General features: G+C 46.8%; 1 protein-coding gene across 4 annotated transcripts in view; it reads right to left on the bottom strand.

The window, feature by feature from the left end:
• Positions 1-16,500, bottom strand: part of LOC143367492 (uncharacterized) — a 234,784-nt gene that overhangs the window by 160,331 nt on the left and 57,953 nt on the right. For all 4 annotated transcript variants that reach the window (XM_076809344.1, XM_076809347.1, XM_076809343.1 and 1 more), the window contains exon 2: positions 4,947-6,831. In XM_076809344.1, coding sequence (XP_076665459.1) covers positions 4,947-6,500 — 1,554 coding nt within the window. In that variant the 5' untranslated portion in view covers positions 6,501-6,831. The remainder of the gene's footprint in view (positions 1-4,946; positions 6,832-16,500) is intronic.

Raw genomic sequence — 16,500 nt, 5'->3', positions numbered from 1 at the left:
TTCTGCTAAAAATTCACTGTTTCTTTAAGTCAAATTTTACAAAAACCGACTAACTGACTGAAATCTACTGAAGATATATGCAAAGTTCGACGTAAATCGTGTGATTGGTTTTTGAGATATCATGCTAACCAATTTGAAAAACATCGTTTTTGGAAAGACGCGTTTAAAGTTTTAGGTACTGTTAATTTTTAATTAATTTTTTTTTAATGTTGCCTACATATGTACAAATGTAGGCATAAAGTTTTCTATTAATACAATTTGAGGGTTTCTCTTAAAAAGAATCCCCAATATCGCGCTCCTTTTCAGGCCGTCGACACAGGGACACCCATTAAACTACATTTCTGTCCAGTTTAAAATTCCTTCGAGTTGCCGAACAGCCCTGGTTACTCAAAGCTCGGGTATTTTCCTCGAATCGTAACAACGGCGCCAGGATTCCACTGCTCCCAGCGTTTGCTTTCGACGTTGCATTAAAACAATGCCTGGCGAACGTTTTTGCCGCGACCGCAGCATACCTGACGCGTTCTTTTCGACGGGCTTGCACTTGCAGCCGCCCGCCAGGTCGCTGTCGCGAGCTTTCGCGCGTCATCGTGAGTCGCCCAAGCCGGGGTCGTCAAATGTTGCGCGTCGCGCCTGGAACTGAACCCTCCGGCCGCTACGGATGAAAGGCTCTTCTCTGTTGCCGCAGAGAGCCTCTGGGTGTCCCTGCGCTCGCGTACGTCCTCCTCGTTCCTTTCGCGGGCTTCGCCGCGAAGAGCGCGCGATATCTTTGAATAAAAATACGCCGACAGGGCTCGCAAACGAGAAATCAGCGCGACAATGCGTCGCAGACGGAGGGAAACGACGAGGCGGCATGGATCGCGTGATCTTAGGATCCTCGAGCGGCTGAGATTGGCGGGATTGATCCTCGTGGCGAGAAGCTGGTCGAGAATAACTCCAGATAATTGAATATTTCAAGCACGTATTTATAGCTTAAGGTCGACGGAAATCGCGCCGCCTCCTCGCGTCTGGAAGGAAAGATAACGTCGGGTGAAGGACGAGTACGGTTTGCCCCGTTTTGACAGAAGCAAGGGACCTTGAAGAGGCGAAAGAAATTAGCGGCTTCTATGGAAACACGGTGGTCTGTTTATTCATGGGTTTCATCTTGTCCACCCCGTCTCAACCACCGCTGCGAAGCACCGTGGCCCACAAATGAATCCCCCCCATGAATGATTCAAGCTGCAAGCGCAGCTAACCGCGCGGCTCGCGATTTATGCGCGCCAGGCTCAGAGCCAGGCTCAGAGCCGCGCGCCGCATAGCCCGCGAGATCCTGAAACCTCGCGAATTTAACGCCACATTCTCGGCTGGGAATGGAATAAAAAGGAGCAGCGGCAATTTGCCGCGGCGGACGTTGGAATTAGCGGCAGCCGGCGTGCTCCTCTTAACGCTCGGTGGAAGCGGCCGCCTGAGCCGGATGCGTAGGTTACGCGTCCCTGACCTAGGACGTCTTGAATATTATACAGGGAAACGTGTGCCGGGCCTGACGGACGAGCCTGAGCCCGTGGCGGGAGAAGCCGTCGAAGTTACGCGCCGCGTCTAAAATCGGCGCACAAAGGGGCACCGGAGACAAAAGAGCGATCGTTGCCAAGTGCCGCGTCTAAGGGGGAAAACACCGTTGCCTCGTGATACAGATCACTGCCCGCTAAAAGCCGGACGAAGGATTTCATTGTCGAGCCCTGGTGCCAGTAGAGTCTACGCCCCACTCGGTGTGCGCGTCCGATTAATCATTAGCGACACGAGCGAACGTATCGAGCATCCCTTCGCTGTCCCGCGAGTCACCCTCCCAGCCAATAAGCCTCGATTCGTACAGAAGCGCCAGCGATCTTATCCGCGGGCCTCCAACTGCTCGGGCAAACACCGATCTGCGGGATCGGTATGTCGAAACGCCGCGCGGTGCCAGGGAATCTTCGGACGCTGGACTTCACGGTGTCGAATCGGTGCCGCGGAGTGGCTGGCGCGGTAAATTCGTCGCGCGAGTTCGATGCACGCAGCGAAAATCGCGCCGCCTCCGAGAGAGCCTACGTGCTGGAAATTCGCGATGAGGACGCGGATACCTGGACGGGGAGAGCGCCGGCAGCCCGGCGGCCACGCCGGGCAGCGGTGGTGTTTAAAATCGAACGGAAATCCAGTCGAACCGTCTACCGCCGTTGCAGCGGCTGCTAATAATAGAGGAGATACTGGAAGGATAGAAATACGACTTCCTTCGGCACTCTGTACCCTTCTGCGTCCCAAGAATAACGGGCTTCGTTCGATAGCACCGCGCGCGACCAGCGAAACAAGGGGTCAGGGGCGGCAACCTAATTCAAACATTCGATACAGCTAACAGCGGGGGTCGAAACACGGTCTTCCGCAAAGCTGCTGCGCCGGAGCGGGCTGTTTTTCAAACCTTCTCTCCCCTCGCCACCGTCTAGATCAGCGTTTACCAATTAAATGCCGCGGGACCTGTCCGACCTCGCTACAACGCGGAGCCGGAGGTGATTCGGGAGATTTTTGCAGTCAGGTGTAGGTTTCTCGTTGAATATTATTATTATTTTTATTATTATTATTATTATTATTATTATTATTATTATTCGTCTTAATTACTTGACACATCCAGAGAAGAAAATAATACATAAAGACAAGCGAAGTAAATGACGAGGCTGCAGTACAATACTGTTAGAAGTCTAACCATAACTAAATAACTAACTAAATTTTTTGTATAATGTAAGAACAGCTTAATAAATTCCAAAAAGATTTATTTCATTATATGTTGTATTTATTGAGAAAAAAAATCTTTAAATATAGCTTCATTTGTCGGCCAATCAAAGTAGAATTCATTCATGAAAAAATAACGAAAAAAAAAAATGAAAATTATCTGCAACTACAAATCCACCTCAACTCACCCTATCTCCAGAATTGCTAAAGCACAGGAACGAGTATCGAAAAGAAATCCAACTAGAATATACCTACGTCTACACAAACATTCTTATTCTTGCTTCATCCCTGAAACCACTTCCCTTCAGGTACCTACTCTTTCTGCTCGTTATTGAAACGAATTGAACACCAACCACAATCCATAATCCCACATCCCCCCAGGCTCAGAACTTTAAAATGGCGGTATCAAGTTCGTCGAAACTTTCACCGGAGTTAACACAGCCAGCAGCATGTTTCCTCTGCTTAAGAAACCGACAATTGAATGGCCGACAATTGGATTCTATTTGCATCGAGCCAGAAACCTGATACGACGAGCCATTTCGTCCGGGGGTCGTCCCACACGATTCCACGACACGTACACCCCGCGTCTGATTGCGATCGTACGTTCCGTCGTCTCTAAATCGAGTTAGTGAAAACTACCAGCGATGGATCAACCCCCATTATTGGGCGTAAGCCCGTCAACACGTGCTGTCGCTTATCGGTAAGTGAACCGATGGTGTCTGCCGCGCGACCGTGCGAACTCGTAATACACAAAGACCCTCCCGTCACGTTGCATCGTCGACGATCAGCCCCTGTCGCATCGAACGGCGCTTCCTATTATCGGCCTTTCAGAATTCGCCCAATGATAACGACCAACGCGTGCCACGCTCTATGACTAATTGCAGCGACTTTCAACTCGTACTAAGGCGAATGTCACAATTTATGCTCATGTCCCCATTTCTGCTAATCTCGTATTTTTCTTATTACTATATGCGTTACGTTTCTACTATAGTTGCAAGAATATAATTTTAAATTATTTAAACATTTACGCGAGTGTTGCACGAGCTTGGGGCAATACATACATCGCTATTATTCATGAGCAGAAATACAGACATTTAGAGCATTATATATTTAATTACAAATTACTAATAGTTAAACATCTTGAAATATTTTTCTTAAATAGTTTCTGAGTTGGTTGATTTATTATTAAAGAATTAATCAATTAATCTGCAAATTTTCATGGCAAACAAATTTTTTACACCTTCTTTATGACGAGTTACCTCTTAAATGAGCTGTAGTTAAATCTTACTTAATTTTCACTTTTTTTTCAACTGTGATTTGAAGTAGCTAAACCTCGCTCAAATCAATTTCTGAAGATAGTTTCAGATTCAGAATTAAAAGCAGCATTACTTCGTCGCTAGTCGTTTTAAAATTTTCAAAAATTTTAAATCTACCCACAAAATCGACACACCCTACTAATTAGTCCCCTTAAGTGCACGTTTAACACGAATCTCAACAGAATTAACCATTTCCCTAAACTCGTCGCCCCAACCAGAAGTAACACTGGAATCCGCGGAATAAAGTATCGTGAATATTGATAAACCGTTTTCTATCATGCAAAACGCAACGGTGCAGAAAACTCAGGTTCGTTGACCGAAGTAAAATTGAAAGGCAAAAGCACGCGTCATCTGATTTATCGACTGCATATAGGTACCCAAGCCGGCTGGGGAATTTCCTCGGTGAAATTTCCTCGCAGCTACGCCATACAAGCATCTCAATTTATGCTCGCTGCTTCTATTCCCACGTTTCGCCTTTCAGAAATTTCATCCCGACGAGCCTCCCCGAGCTGCTCCTTAATATACACATCAGAGACGATGGCGTGAGGTACAACAGTGCGCGAAGAATATTCTGAAATTCCCATCCCCCCAATAATCAGAAGTCCAACTGCCCATGTACCTACTTTTTTAATTAACCTAAATAATTTCCAGCGAAAATCTTGCGAAGCACCAATCTCATTACCGGAGAATCCTGCAGCCTCCTTACCGTTGATCGACTCGAAGGGGCAGTTTTCAAAACCTTGCCAGCAAATAATTGCAGCTCACCTGAGCCAGAGGCTCCAATGGACGCCCTCGCGACCAAAGTGACGCGACAGTATAATATTTAACACGACGCAATCGCGTCGAACCAACCCCCTTGGATTACACACACATATATATTTCTGTCCCAGGAGGACTTACCTCGTCCACGAACGATCTCTGCTGCATATTGGTCCAGCACATTTTGCACGGGCACACGTCCTTTTCCTTCAAGTTCTCGCTCCTCTCCCTGTCGCGCGCGGCGACCTGCGGCGGCGGGGGCGGCACAGGCGGCGGAAGAGGGCTGGTCGCTACCTCGAGGCTATCCGAGCTGGAGTTATGACGCCTAGGTGGCGTTATGTTGGTGACGTTCCCCTGCGACGCTTGCTTCACCTCGGCCACCGATCTTCCGTGATCAGCAGCGTTCTTCGAGTGCGACGGGGACAGGTAGACGTTCAGCATGCACTTTCCCTGCTGCGGCTGCGGCCGCAGGAAGTCGTCGAGGAGGTAGAAGCTCTGGGCCCGGCTAGATCTCGTGGAGGTGGCGCGCGTCTCCGAGGTCGGCTGCTCCGCCTTGCAGACGCTCTCCCGGTTCGTCCTACCTCTACAATAATCGTCGAACTGGTGCCTGTTCTGGCCGTATCTGTCCTCCCCGTCCCTCTCCGTCGACTCGCCGCCGTCCTGGTAAAGCCTGCGGCTCACCTTCGACCGTCCCGCCTGACTGAACTCCCCGTTCTCCTTGTACACGTCCCTGCTGACCCGGGACACCCTGGCGGAGTAGGACGTCGGCTGCTGGTACCGCGTGGACTTGTAACCGGAGCCGCGCGCGTCCTCCCGGAAATGCTCGCCCTCGATCATGGAGACGCTCATGTTGTGGGATAGCGAGTGCTGGACGGCGTGCGAACCGCCGCCCGTGGGAGCCCTTAGCAGAGCGCCCAGGGACCGCCACTTCCTGTCCTGCTGTCCCGTCGAGCTCGAGGACACGGAGGATCTCGCGCACTTCCTATCGTTGCCGGGCGACGTCAGGGCGCTGTTGCCCGCCGACCACTTCCGATCGTTCGCCGGCGAGGTAACCGTCGGCCACTTTCTCTCGTTTGACGGCGACGCCATCGAGGTGCTCGACCACTTTCGCTCGGACGCGGCGGTGGTGGACGTGAGCGCGCGATCCGTCGACGCCACGTTCAGCTGGTCCTCCCTCTGCCTGGCCTTCCACCAGGACGACGTCGAGGTGAACAGTATCAGGGCGCCCCTCAACGGGTTCTGGTTCTTCGAGCTGCCCTTCGGCGAGTTGTCGCGGTCCTTCGACTTCAGCGAGCAGTCCCTCAGGTTCGCGTCGCAGTCGCGATCGCTGAACGCCGAGATGTCGCGGTCCCATAGCGAGCTCTTCTGCGCCGCCACCTCCTCCTCGTGGTAGAGGGTGGCGTTCGTGCTACGCAGACGTGGCCTGATCTTCACGAACCCGTAGTCGTTGCTGTCCTGGATGGACTCCAACGCCTCGACCCGGTGCTGGACGCTCCTGGAGGACTGCTGCAGCAAAGACGCCTGGCTGGGGTTGTACTGGTGGTGGCTGTTGCTCAGCTGCAAGCTCGGCTGCTGCAGCAACGTCGAGGTCCTGGTCCGATGACCTTCGCCAGCGGTGCTGCGCTGCAGGCAGGAGAAGCTAGCCGAGTGCCGCAAGCTCGAGGGCGGATTTCCCGGCTGACTCACTCCCAACATCTTTCCCTCTATGATAAGTCAGTCTTTGATCTCGAGTGGCGGGGAAACCGGCAGAGTGTGACTTGACTTTGGACCGCTCAAGGTGCTTCGACGGACGGAATTAGCTTGTCCAGCTCGTCATTACTCTGGCAGTGATCTTTGTCGACGCTGTTCCCCGGCGGGAGACGGCGGTAAGCTCGCTTCGCGCTGTCAACTTCCCTTTTTCCGCTGCTTGTTCTATCGTGCACATTCTCGAAGGACGGTTCGCGTGAAAAGACGACAGCCTGTCGCCGGCTACATCCTCGTCGCTCTCGCTGCCTTTCGTACTGTACAACCACGGTTCGTACGAAATCTGCAACAGAAAGTAGGAACAGGATAGGGGCGAGCAACTCAAAAGAAAAGAACGGCTGAAACGCAATCGAAGCGACGAAGCACGGACATGAATAAATTAAATGATCAGCGTTCGGCGAGGGAGGCGGTGGTGGTCTTTTGGCAGAGCAGGGTATTCACGTTGTGAAATCATGAAACGTACGGTGCGACGAGGCTTCCAACGATCCGTCGCGGAGGAAAGGAGGAATACTGGCAGAGGCGAATGAAACAGAGCGAGGGACACGAGGCGATTTGCTGGGGATCGGTGAAGGATGAAGGTCGTTCTGCGGCCGATGCCTAAGGCCAGCCAGCGGGATGTCTACCGAGCTTCTCTTCGAAAATTCCATTTCCTCCTCTATTTATATTTAATCAAATTTCTTAGATATATTCTGCAGAGTAATCTATACGCTATGATCCCTTAAATAGCGTCTTGAATAATTATTTCTACGAGCAACTACAAAATGCTAATAAACTATGAAGCTCTACTATAAAATTAAGGTAACACAAAAACTTCAGAATCTTCTGCAGAAGGTTTCCTGCTATCACCTTGTCTATTCAAACTGAACGAAACTATGAAAATATTTTTGTAAGTGGCGATGATTTTACAACTCTTTGCACGAACTTTCGAAGAACTTGCAGATCGGTAGACATCGCGCGAAGTATTATACATGTAGCGAATATCATTGGCGACTATGATACGTATGGAGCGAGCGGTCCCAAAAAAATGTACACACGTTCACAGCGACGCTGCCATGCTCGTTAACTTAAGGCTGATGCAGCTAAGTTAAAAAGAAGCACTGGAGGTACAAGAACAGAAGGTGAGAAAGAAGGTGGTAAATAATCGTAGGGTAACAGGGGTGTTTCAAAATCAACGGTAGTTACGTTTCGGAATATCAACCCGTCCCCATAATTGCTTCTCGGTTAGAGAAGTCCGGGACCCAATTAACGTGATTAAGTATGGTCTGGTGGCCGCTTAAAGGTCCGACATGCCCAACTCTGCGACCACGTCGTTCTCTAGTGGCCGTTTTAAAAACTGAAGGAAGCGAGCCCGTGACTTTCGCGCTCCATTGAACTCCGTGGCCTTTTTCTTGTCAGACCATCGCTGGACGTCGAGGTCCCTGCACTATCGAGACGGTTCCAGCGGCTAATTAAAAATCCCCCAACCGAAGGCAAGTTTACACATCGCGTTACACGTTGGATGCCTCATTAGGCAGGTCGTACAACAGTAGACGGACAACGACTGCGTATACCTGCTCTGTTCGCAGAAACGCGAAAAGACATAACGCCACAGTGTCCACGGGAACAGGTATCCGCGGGACGAGATCGTTTCGTGCGTTCTACAAGTGGACCGAAACAGTCGATCTAGAGACGCGGTAGCGTCTCCACGCCAAGTACACGAAAGACACCCTGTATATGTCGACTGTCGCTACCGCCTATCATTTACTCGTCGCACGGCTATTCCGACCTAACCTGAAACTTGTTTCATTAATATCTCATCACGCCTGCAATATTTTCTAAATTTAAAGGCATTTTTCTCATGTAAACCGCATATAAGCTTTCGATCAAGACCAAATTCAATAAAATCGGTCCACGCATAACAGAGATATCGTAATATCGTCCCATGGATCTGTCAGAAACGGTAAGATTTTTCTTCTGATTCTTCTTGTTCAAGAAATTTTTCGTCAGTATTCTGACTGCGTTTCTAGTACGTACACGAATATTATGTATTTTAGATTGTAAGGGAGTTATTGTAAATTATTAATACTAAGACAATTAGCATTTCTTCGGCTTCGCAGCGCCAAGTATTTTGAATAAAATATTTACTCGTATTAAAATATTTATTTGTAAAAAATATATCTGCTTAATATTATGTAATACAATTTTTCTCTGTATAAATAGCCATTGTTGTAACTGGCGAAATTTTTGTATATCATTAATTTTGTAAAGCTATTAAATTACGACAATGTTTTTAAATGGGATTCTTTTTGATGGGTTCATTAAAATGTCCGCGATATGTTAGTCGTGTCATCTTAAGCGCAGTTGGAAAGCACCTTTATGTACTTGCAGCTCATTTTGATTTCGCATCTTTTTTTATTTTGTAATTATTATTATCTCCTATTCTTTTGCGATTTATTTGATTTCATGTGCATGGCGTAATGTTTTTACTTTTTTGAATTTTTTTTTATGGGGATAAAATCGCCTGATTCTGTCCGCGCGAGCTTGCCCGGCGTTAACAAACTTTCCACGAGCACGCTCAAGCTCGATTTCCATTCGACCGGCTTCGTCGGAGCGCTTCGATCGGCCAGCATCCGCGGGCGCGCGGTACCGCGCGCCTGCGACCGGCGCAATCTCGGCCAACGAAATGGAATTCGGTGAATGCGACCGATGCTGCTATGTGGAGCGAGTCGCACGGGCTGCCCAAGATTTCTCTGACTTTACGGCAACGGCGCGCGGCTGTCTGCCGCCCGTCTATGTAGGTGCAAAACAGTGAAAGGTTTTTCAAGGCAGGAAAGTAAGTGACACCTACACGCGGCCGGCGTTAACGCGTAAAAAAGGCAAGGCCGTTCGCGCAGATAAAAGTTCGCCGCGCTGGTTGCCACACGGTGCGCTGTTGCACCAGCAATGACGAATCCAATCCAGGAGGCAGACTTTAGCTTAATTCCTGCCGTACGATAGCAATTAGACGCCGACACGGGGCATGCGTACTTTCTACGAGCCCCTCGGCTAATGGGGCGAGCTCTTATTGCCTTTGTGCGCTCTTTCGCGAGGGGGATTTCGACACCTGGAGCAACGAGCAATCCCTTCGTCCTTGCACTGGACATTTTTTTAAATAAAACACGCTCGGCCTGGGCCAATACCTCCTCCAGTAGCGGTTTAAAGAAGGGATCCTTTAAGTAGTTATTCCTACTCAGAGGGGAAGATCCCGAATCCGAAAGTTCAAAAAATTCTGAAACTTTGTGAATATGTAGGGGATTTCCTTCTGATTACAACGCAATTTTTGTTTGCTGCCCAAATTCACTTGAAGGGGGTGAAATTAACCCCTGAAAATTCGGCTATTTTCCGATTTTCTGTTATAACTCGCGGACTGTTAGAGATAGAAAACAAGTTTCAAGACAAAAGTCACTGTTTTTAATTAGATCTAGCATTTGGTAAAATAATATTTTATAATTCACGAGTTATAGCACAAAATCGGAAAATAACCGGAGTTTCAGGGGTCAATTTACACTCCCTTAGAGTGAATTTGAGCAGCAGACAAAAATATTCTCTCTAAAAAGAATTTTGATATCTTGAGAAATAGTGCCATAGCAGCCTCTTCTCCCAAGGCGTCTTCACAGTTCCAGAATGATTATAGGAAATACTTATTGCGTCAAATTTACGTAGTATAAAATAGCAGAAAATGTTTCATAGCCAACTTGTCTTGCAATAATATTTGTCTAGTTTAGTTTAACTCGACTGCTGCAATTAATATTTCCAGTACCGTAAAATATGCTTCTGACGACTACTCGAGTGAAACAATGAGAAAAGATTAACCCTGCCCGCGACGCGTGGCAAAGCTATCCGCCACCCAGTGGTTAAGTCAGTCAGGCGAGTTTCCCGCGAGAAACTTTCGTACAGAGGGAACTGCCGAAGCTGGTTTCTTTTCCAAGTAAACCTTCGAAGACCGTTTAAGTGCTCCGCAGCTAATTATCGCCGTGGAAACACGCCGACGCCGCTCGGCGTGATATGTTTCATGGTATCCACAACGAAAGTACCTACGCATCGATACGCTTCGTTCATCGCTGGAAACGAAGAAACGCGGTTTCACCCTCCCGCGCTGGATGGTTCAGAGACACGACTTCCTGCGGCTCAACGTCGACGTTCGTTCTGTTCGTGATCGCGAGCGAGGCCTGCTTGCAATTCTAATGCCGTCATTAACCGGCATCGTTTAAATGGAGAAAAAAAAACACCTCTCCATCTGGCTCTCTCCCGCGCTGCGCCCGACGAAATTCCGCGCGCTCGCGGAGCTTTGCACGGCAAAGCGGGCTTTAATTAATCCGTCGACTTGACCGAATTTTTTCAGCGGCGCGATGCGGATCATCCTAGAAACCGCAGAACCGTATAGCATTCAGTGCATGAAAGCGCGGAGGCGGAGGCAGACGGTGCGTGGCGTGGAACGAGCACCGATAAATGCCGTCCGAATTTTTCTGGAAACGTCGTGGAATATACAGAGTGTTATTCAGGGGTCATGCTCAGTCAGGCGGCCGAAAAAAAGGGTGGACTTTGGAAATTTTTTACTCAAAAGCTGTACCACATTCCTTAATAAATCTTTTTTCCTTTTAAGGATTACATCTAGTACCGTGCATCGTAATTTTTTTATTTAAAAATATTTATTAATAACTAAGTTATCGACGAAGGATTTTTTTTATCCAATGCTTAGATTTATTTTAATTGACGAAAATCAGGCACGATTTACGATAAACATTGAAACTTTTACTTTAAACATCAGCCACTTTTTCCCAAATCAATATTTCGAAAAATCCTTCGTTCAAATACTAGATAATATAATATAATAAGTAAATTCTTTTGAATTTCTTATTTCAGATGATCGACTTTCGAGCAGCAGCGGTCACCGCAGAAGCCTTTATTTTTAGAGAACCTTCGAGTGATGGACAATAACTTAGTTATTAATAAATATTTTTAAATAAAAAAATTACGATGCACGGTACTAGATGCAATGCTTAAAAGGGAAAAAGATTTTTTGAGAAATGTGGTACAGCTTTTGAGTAAAAAATTTCCAAAGACCACCCTGTTTTCGGCCGCCTGACTGAGCATGACCCCTTAAGCCGCTGGTGCAATAAACTCGTTCGATTCTAGCCACCTGCAAATCGATTAGCAGTCGACTTCGCATGATTAGCCTTCTACTGCGCGAACATTTCCAGCAGTGTTTCGCGAACATGGTTTAGGGTTTAGGGCATTGCCCACGCTATACATACTTTGAATTCTAATCGAAGGCACGCGGTCAGAATCGAATGGGCCGGGGGGTTGTGCGTAGAACCCGGAAGGGAGCGATTGTACGTGGAAATATACGCCGAAACCATGATTGCAAATGGAAATACAACTCGATACCGTTTCCATCACTATTCCCTACCGCTGCACAAAATGCCTGTTAAAATGCAAGAGTTAGAATTCGAGGCCGCGAGCTGTGGCTGCACCGAGGACGTCGCCGAAGGCAACTGAAACGAGGAAAGGAAAGAATGAGCATCGAGGTGCTTTTCAAACGGATGTCTATACGGTGGCTCATGCATATGCGCGTCCGATCGCCTTATACGCGATTCTCGAAACTCTCTTTTGGCATTGTTCGAGTACGAATAATGAGCTGGAGGAACGACCAGCTAGAAATTCTCTTCGCTATAACGTTATCGAACCTACTGCACGCAGTTTGGACTCTTTTAACCCTTCATTGACACACCCGCCTCCCTTTTCGATCAATCTTGACATACCTGGGTGGCTCACACCCAGAGAAATTTTTTGAAACACTGCCATTCTCATCTAAAGAGTCCAATTACCAGAAACGTGGTAAAAATTAACAGACAGCCAAGGAAAATACTTTGATTAAAAGAACTTGTAATATATCTGTACTTTTAATGAAGACCTTTAATATTTCGTGACGCTGTATCTCCCCTCCCGCCACCCAGTTGCATTATTCATATCATATCGATGCTATCAACGACTCTTGCGCCTGTCCAGTGTCCATAAATCCTTGATAGCTTATCGATGATCGTTAATAGGGTCTCTAGGACGGCGGCGATAACGCCGTACAAACGCAATCACGTATTCGCGCTCTGGATACATCCCGCCAGCCTGGTTAACGTAATTGGCCAGAATCTTCGGCCGTGACTAATTGCACGGCCGGTATGTACAAGGAGCGCGGTTGGCCGGTTCGTTTCGCGTTCCCTTGCCCAAGATTCGTTGCGAAAGAAATTTGAAAGCTCTTCCTCCGCGACCGGGGAGGGCTGATTAATTTTGAAAGGCGACGACGGCCTGTTACGTGAACGCCACCGAGGGAAATGCGCGGCAAACCGAGGAAGGTTCCCCGTGCAACGGGATTACACCACCGCGCCGAGCACGCGCGGCTGCGATTTATTTCCTCTTACTTTCGCGGGTAAATCCGATTGCAGCTGCGACCGGCGCCGCGCGCTCTCCATAAAAACACGCGAAATTCGACACCAGGCTCGTCAATACTCTTCGAAACCAACAGCGCCCGCAGATAATCGCGAGGAGCGTAAATGGAAGCTTGCGTAAGACTTCAGCCTCTTAGCTTCAACGGCCTTCGAGGTATTAATTTATTGAAGCTGTAAATGAAGTTTCGCGCGAATCAGCTCCTCCAGGCTACTTCTACTGGGGGCTCGAAGTATATTCGGAATTACGGTGGTGGTCGGATGAAAGTTTAAATCAGATAATTCCATTAGAGAGATTACGAATTGATTAGAGAGTTGTAAAATAGACTGGCGATTGCCAGGGCCCGATTTAGCTCTTCCGCCGCTCTGGGCAAAAATTATCTCTGCCGCCCTTTATGTTTATAAATAATTACTTTAAAATATAATCTTCGACAGTGAGTGAAAATTTTTGTAAACATCTTTAATATAGGTAACTATAAGGTAAAGTAGACGAATGTGACGACCTCTCCTGATATGAGAACCCAGCTTATCTCCGCTACAGAACTCTTGAATGTACTAGCAATGCTATTTATTTACTAACTAACCGTGTATTTGTTGTTTTGTCCGCACAGTGGCATTGTAATCAATTAAGGGGGTCGCGCCTTGTTGAGCCGAAAAGTAGGTAATTCTTTATGATTTTTTTCTACAAAAACGGTTCGACAAATTAATTTGAGATTTGGCAGGATGTTTTATTGTATCTTGAACTATTGTTCTGAATTTTTGTGTGACAGTGAAAGAAAAAGCATGGCAGAAAAAATAAGTTTCAGGAAAAAACATACAGGGTCTCATATTAGGAACTCATTTCTTTTATCTGCCTATTTGAATGACTTTCATTTTTATTTTATTATAAAGAAACCGAATCTTTGTTACAATACTTTCGAGTAGATTGCTAAAGAATACATAGTCTACTTTTAAAACGTGTATCGAATTTTAAAAAAACCATTCTTAGTCAAGGGTTGTGATGTTTTTAAGAAATGTGTCTCAGATTCGGCTACTTTACCCTATGGGTGATTTAAAAACAATATATAAGTTTGATACTAAATTTAAACACGTAGGTATTACCTGCTTCTCCGCTTTTTCGAGAAGTTTTGCTTTTTATTGATTTCAATTTTCGGGGCAGTTGCCCTGTTTGCGTCTCCCTAGATCGGGCCCTGATAATAGCAATGTAACACCTAAAGTTATTAAGCCTCTTATGCGAACATATAAACATATGAATCCTAAACTTTCATTTGACGATTGCTACGTAGTAATCTTTACGACGTGACGTGTTTCAATTAAAATGAAGACTCTGTTCCGAGGGATCTGATATCCCAGATAACATACACACTTAGTATCAATTTACGATACTTCCCTCCACCTTCTACGTTCAACACACTTTCCTTCCACGGACACGTGGGAAGTCCGAGCCAGCTGAATCTCTCTTCAAAGTTTCGCTGGATAATTAGAAACGCGACGGTAGTAGTGGAGCGGCGGCCAGACACCGGTCTCCAATTTAATTCCACCGAGCAAGGGTGGGGTCGTCGCGTGAAACTCCACGTTCTAGTTCAACGTTCCACCCGTTCGATTCTATTTACGCGTACGCTTTCGTTCGCCGTCGACTTTGTTGCACACTGCTCCTCGAGGATCGAGCGATTCCACGTGCAACGGCTGCGTAACTTGTGCCTCTGCCACCGCCAATGAAACATACACGCTGTCGAGCAACTTAAGCCGGGCATTATGCGCGTATACCGCGACCAAGGGCCGAAGGACTGGGCCGCGCCACGCGAGGATCTCGTGCATTACGACTGCACGGCTGGAAACTTCCGACCAAACGATAATTGGTCGCCGGTATGCCAAGGTAATTAGGAACAATAAAGATAAGTAGCAGGGGATGTGGTAACGGGCGATTGCTATTCGAACGGGTAAACGGCGCGGTGTACGGCCGTGACGGCGGAGGAAAAGCCGTGCTTGGATGGCACCAGGGGTAAATTAAACAGACATCGTTCGAGGAAGATCTACAGGCAAGGTTGTCTCTCGCTGTTTCCAGACAGACGCTGGTTTCGGTCACGCGAACCTCCGGGAACTCCGCTGATTATGTCGAATGGGCGATATCGTACGTACTGTGCAACGCTTTTAACGTAATAACCACTAGAGTTTCTTCGAATGAGTAGTACAGTTGTGCCCGGGGAACCTGATAATCTCAGGTTCCGGCGAGTATCTTTTATTCGGGGCGGCGGGCGAATTTTATTTCACACCTCCGATTTCACGCTTCACTGAGCTTCGTGGCTTTTGCCGCTCGAGAATAGGGGATGGGGAGAAACAAAGATGACCCTGGCCATAAAAGGAGAATTATAGTTTATTTTACTTGCAGCAGATGCATTTCAGGTACGTTCGAAGAAACGAGTTTGTAATAAAAGATCGTGTAAAATAAAAAGTAAGCGAATTCAATTGAATTTGGTATAAAATATACCATTTTTTAATTCTGACTGGTTTTCATCACAGGAAAAGCTTTATTAATATCTTGGAAATTGATTAAGTTTTGGGTAGGATTGTCACTGAAATTCATACTTAAGGGGGGTTCCGGTCTAAATATCGATTTTTTTCATTTTCCGAATGTTCAACCTTTTAAGAATATATGTTTAAAAGGATATTTTGAAATTCATAAAATTTCCAAAGTTACAGGCATTTGAGTAGCGGCAAATGCATGGGTAATAACCGGCCACTTGGCGCTGAAGTAAAACTTTAAACGCGTTTTTCTCGAAACAGTGTTCTCAAAATCGGTGGAACCTGTATCTCGAAATATTATTATCCGATTCGACTGAAACTTTTTTATTTTGGAGAATATTCTTCTGGATAAGTCCCCCTAAATTATATGTAGTAGTTTTCTTTTAATTCCTAAAGTTCGCCTATTTTTACAGGCTCTAGACCAGAACAACCCCGTAAGAAGTGAAAGTGTCATGTTCCGCGATTCTCATGGGATCTCCGCGAAAGTGGCGCTAATCGATTCCTTGTGTTCTCCCAACAATAAACTAAATTGCGTATAAATTTAATTTGCAGAATATAAAGCCAACTCCGTTAAAAATAATCAGTATTTTAAATTAAAATGTAACATTTTCTGCAAATACAGCGGGTGTCCAAATACTTGCGAGCACCAGTGTACATAAACAGAGAAGATGTGCGTATGAAGACAGTTCTGGACGATTAGAATCGAGGAACGTTCCTCTATCTTCGTTCAGAGAAGAGCCCATCTTGCCTTCTGCTTCCCAGAATCACCCTATCTACCGATGCCATTACAGAGAGCGGTCAGAAAACGCATGTCTGAAGGAATCCCGCTATTAATCCTCATCGAAGCTATCAGCGATAGAATCCGCCAAGAAGTATCTGCCGACAAGGAGCAGCAACGTTGCGTCGGATCATGAGCGGCGCGCGCGATCCTATCAGCGAATGATTGCACGGAGGATAGATAATAGCTAATA

The sequence above is a fragment of the Andrena cerasifolii genome, chromosome 3 (assembly GCF_050908995.1).
Source record: "Andrena cerasifolii isolate SP2316 chromosome 3, iyAndCera1_principal, whole genome shotgun sequence".
In the NCBI taxonomy this organism is placed as follows: domain Eukaryota; kingdom Metazoa; phylum Arthropoda; class Insecta; order Hymenoptera; family Andrenidae; genus Andrena; species Andrena cerasifolii.
Note: the sequence above shows the minus strand (reverse complement) of the source record. Positions and strands in the feature narration are given on the sequence as shown.